General features: G+C 38.6%; 1 protein-coding gene across 1 annotated transcript in view; it reads right to left on the minus strand.

Annotated features, from left to right (window-relative positions):
- The window catches only part of CRYL1 (crystallin lambda 1), a 332,669-nt gene extending 328,689 nt beyond the window's left edge, over positions 1–3,980 (minus strand). The window contains exons 1-2 of the mRNA XM_007942526.2: positions 3,976–3,980; positions 3,776–3,883 (exon numbers count right to left, since the gene is read on the minus strand). Of these exons, the coding sequence (XP_007940717.2) occupies positions 3,776–3,883; positions 3,976–3,980 (113 nt within the window). The remainder of the gene's footprint in view (positions 1–3,775; positions 3,884–3,975) is intronic.
- Positions 3,981–4,376: the final 396 nt, after the last annotated feature.

Consider the following 4,376-nt stretch of genomic DNA (forward strand, 5'->3'; position numbering starts at 1 on the left):
GCCAAGTTGATACCTGACCTTAACTACCACAGCACCCCAAACAGGCACGGATAATGGGATTTACAAAACATCACAGAATGGAGGACAATGGCTAGAAGGACCACATCAAGCAATTCACTGCAGCCCCCAAGGATTTCTGTAGTGGACGCCATTGGTCTCCACTAGGTCCCTTTGGATCCCTTTAACAGTACTGTGTGGCTATCCTACAGCTTCTAATTTTGTGTCACTGAAGGCTCACACCTTCAGCATTCTTCAGAGCACTGGGAGTACTGTTGTTGTTGTTGTTGTTGTTGTTATGTGCCTTCAAGTCAAACCTGACATAGTGACCCCTCCTTGGGTTTCCGAGGCAGTATCACTACAGAAGTAGATTGCCCCAGGAGGTACTAGGAGCTCATATCCACTCAGCTGGCCCACAGGCAATGGCTAATGCAGGAAGATAAAGCACACTCCCTTGCCTTGAGGAGTGACAAAATTTGCAGTGACTTTATGCTTCAGATGTCCATGGAACCCTGTGTGGCCTGAGACTTCTCCTGAAACCATCCCTTGACTTAGCTTCTTCCTCTCCTTTGTTCTGTCTCCCCTATTCGTTCACTGGTTTCTCCTGGGAGCACTTCCTTAATAAAGGAACACATGAATCCTCATCTCAGAATATGATTCTGAGGAGAATGATCTAAGACAACTTCAGATACTGGAATGATTGTATATAGAATATAAACAAACTATATGCTAAATGCTCGAAGAATTTAAAAATGGAACCATGAACAGTGAGCAAAACAATGATGAACAATTTAAAATGAGGAAGAATATACATGTATATGTATATGCTGTTGTTAGGTGCTATCGAGTCAGCTCTGACTTACAGCAACTCTATTACAAGAGAATGAAACACTGCCTGGTTGTGCACCATTCTCACAATCCTTGCTATACTTGAGCCCATTGATGCAGTCACTGTGTCAATCCATCTTTTTGAGCATCTTCTTTTTCGCTGACCCTCCACTTTACCAAGCATGATATCCTTTTCCATAGAGACATAGATATGGAGCTCTGGTGGTATAGTGGTTAAGGCATTTGGCGTTTGGTCACAGCTATTCTGTGGAAGATGAAGCAGTCTGCTTCCATAAAAGATTTACAGCCTTGGAAACCCAATCAGGGTTGCTATAAGTCAGAATCAACTCAAAGGCAATGAGTTTCGTAGATAGATAGATAGAGAAAAGAATCAAAGAAAACTTTGAAATGAAAGATAAGATTATTTAAATAAACCCAGTGGATAGTTTATATAGCAGAATACACAAAGCCAAAAAGAGAACTGGTGAACTAGAAGAAAGATCTGAAGACTGTATCCAGAATGTATTTTTAAAAAATAAATTAAAAAAAAAAAATACAGGAAAACAATTAGCCCAAAAGACTAATGCACCACGTGAACCCCAGCCTCCACAATCAAGACCAGAAGAATTAGACGGGGTGCCCAGCTACCACTGCTGATCACTCTGAAAGGGGATCACAACAGAAGGTGCCAGACAGAGTAGAGTGGGAGAAAAATGTTAAACAAAACTCTAAATCATAAAAAAGATCAGGCTTACTGGCCTAATAGAGACTGGTGGAACCCCCTAGATTATGGTTCTTAGACACCCTTCAAGCCTGGAATTGAACTCATTCCCATGGCTCAACGTTCAGCCAAATGATAGGTCTATAAGGTGAATAACAATACCAGGTAGGTATGCACTGATTAGAGCAATCAACCATAAGAAATCAGAAGGACCACATTTCCTCAGGAATAAAGCTCAAAAAGCAGGAAGGAATAAGAAAAAGGACAAAGGGAAATGGTAAACACAGGAGTAAATGGGAAGAGTGCAGTTATATCATGGGGATTGAGACAAATGTCACAAAACAAAATGTGTATGAACTGTTGATTGGAAAACCAATTTGCTCTGTAAACTTTCACCCAAATCACAAGAATAAAATAATAACAATAAAAGACACAGGGAAATGGAAAATATGAAAGAGAGGCTAAAAGACATGAAGGGTATAGTAAGATGGCACAATATACATCTAATCAGGACCCTACAAGGGAAACAGAACCAGAAACCTCACCCTTAGGTATGTACCCTGTATAAACTCTTGTACTTATTTCATTCTTACAAATGAAATCAGGAGACAAATGCAAGAATATTAATGGTAGCATTGTTTACAATAGTCCCAAACTGAAAACAGCTATAATGCTCATCAAAAGGATAAAAGATAAATAACTTATAGCAAATTCACAGAATGGAATATTATACAGCAGTGAAAATGGAGGTACTACAGCTAGAAGCAATAACATAGATGAATCTCAAAAATATTATTCTTATAAAGTTTAATAACAAGCAAAACTAAACCATATATTGTTTACCCACCCACTGCCATCAACTTGATTCCAACTCATAGTGACCCCCATTGGGTTTCCAAGACTATAAATCTTCACAGAAGTAGATTGTCTCATCTGCCTCCTGTGGGGCAGCTGGTGGGTTAGAACCATCAACCGTCTGATAGAAACCAAATGCCTTACCCACTACACCATCAGAGCTCTTTATATATTGTTTAGGGATACATATATATATATAATAAAAGCTAATTTTTAAAGGAAGGAAATGGTGGACACAAAATATAGGAGATTGGTTACCTCTGGTGAGAAGACAGAGGGATGAAATCCAAAAGGTACACTAAGGGTATTGACAATTTACTAGATCTTAAGTTGAGTGGCAGGTTCATAGGTGTTCATACTATTACTCTTCTTCATAAAATCACACAAAGTAACTATTATTTCATATATAAAACCAAAAACCAAACTCCCTGCCATCAAGCCAATTCTGACTCATAGCAACACCCTCTGGGTTTCCAAAGTGGTAAATCTTTAAGGAAGTAGATCTCCCAGTCTTCCTTTCACAAAGTGGCTGGTGGGTTTGAACCACCAACCTGTTGGTTAGCAGTCAGTTGCCTTAGGCACTGTGCCACCAGAGCTCCTTATTTTGTATATAGCAAACATTGTAAGTTATATTTGCAAAATCTCTATAATGGATACTGACGGTGCTTAGACCTACCCACACTTAACATGTTTTAGAAATCAGAGAGACCATGGCTGGAATCTTACATTTTAATGTTTTTTAGCAGGTTATTGACCAATTATAGGCCCAAGTTTTCTCATAATATAATGGTGATAATGTCTGCCTCCCTAGGTTTATTAAGAGATAAGAAAGTTACATTACTAGACTATAACCTTGACAATGAGCAGGGCTGTATCTGTCTTGGTCACCCATGTACCTCCAGTGAATAAATCTCAAACTAAAATTCAAGTCATTTCGATGTCGGTCTTGCCAACATTAGGCCAAAAGGTCAAAATAAACCTCAGGACGGCTGTTCCTAAGACTTAACACCCACATACTCTTGCTATCGCAGGCCAATGGTGGGTATGTCCTGCAGAGAAAGAACACAGGAAATCCCAACCCTCCAGCCTGTGTGAAACAGCAGAAGTTCACAAATTCATTCAGGCTGGAAAACCTAAGATTCAGGTTCAATACTCTGCTTCCATCACTTTGTTTCACAATCTTATGGGTTTTCTGAATTCCTTCTCTAGTCTAATGTCATAGTTCAGCCACCTTAGGTCTCTGACCTTTCCAACCCCAAGGCACTACAAGAGTCCTCAAGTGAAAGTGTGAAACGGCCAAGACTATAATAAAGCAGACCAACTCAGAGAAACACAGCTAGTTCAATTCCTCCCAGATGGTGTCAGCTGATTTACCTGATGTTTTCCAGGGCATTTGTTATCTGCTCTTGCTCAATGTCATAAAGTTTCACCTTGAAGCCTCCACTGGCAAACAGCATCGCCCAGCTTCGCCCAATGAGGCCACTAAAGGGAAAGAAAAATTAAGCAAAGTTTCAAGTTAATTTTACAATTGAACAGCTTTTTGTTCTCATAGAATAAAAATTTAAAAATCATACAGCATCCTATTCTTAAAATATTTAACAAGTGAATTTACTCTGTAAATCTTCACCCAAATCCTAATAAAAAAAAAAAAATTAATACCTTAAAAAAAAAATATTTAACAGCTTAAAATGACATATTCTGATAACTGTATTTATTTAAAATGTTATCTGTCTTGACATAGGACTTCTTGAATCCTAGGCTCAAGGGACAGCATTAATAGTCTACATGGAGCAAGGATGGTTCAACATCAGAAAAACAATTAATGTAATCCACCACATAGACATAAGAAAAGAATCATATGATCATATCAATCGACACAGAAAAGGCATTTGATAAAATCCAACACCCATCCCTGTTCAGAACTCTCACCAAAATAGGGATAGAAGGGAAATGCCTCAACATAATAAAGAGCATA

The sequence above is a fragment of the Orycteropus afer genome, unplaced genomic scaffold (assembly GCF_000298275.1).
Source record: "Orycteropus afer afer isolate SDZICR_OR568_19922 unplaced genomic scaffold, OryAfe1.0 scaffold00092, whole genome shotgun sequence".
NCBI lineage: Eukaryota > Metazoa > Chordata > Mammalia > Tubulidentata > Orycteropodidae > Orycteropus > Orycteropus afer.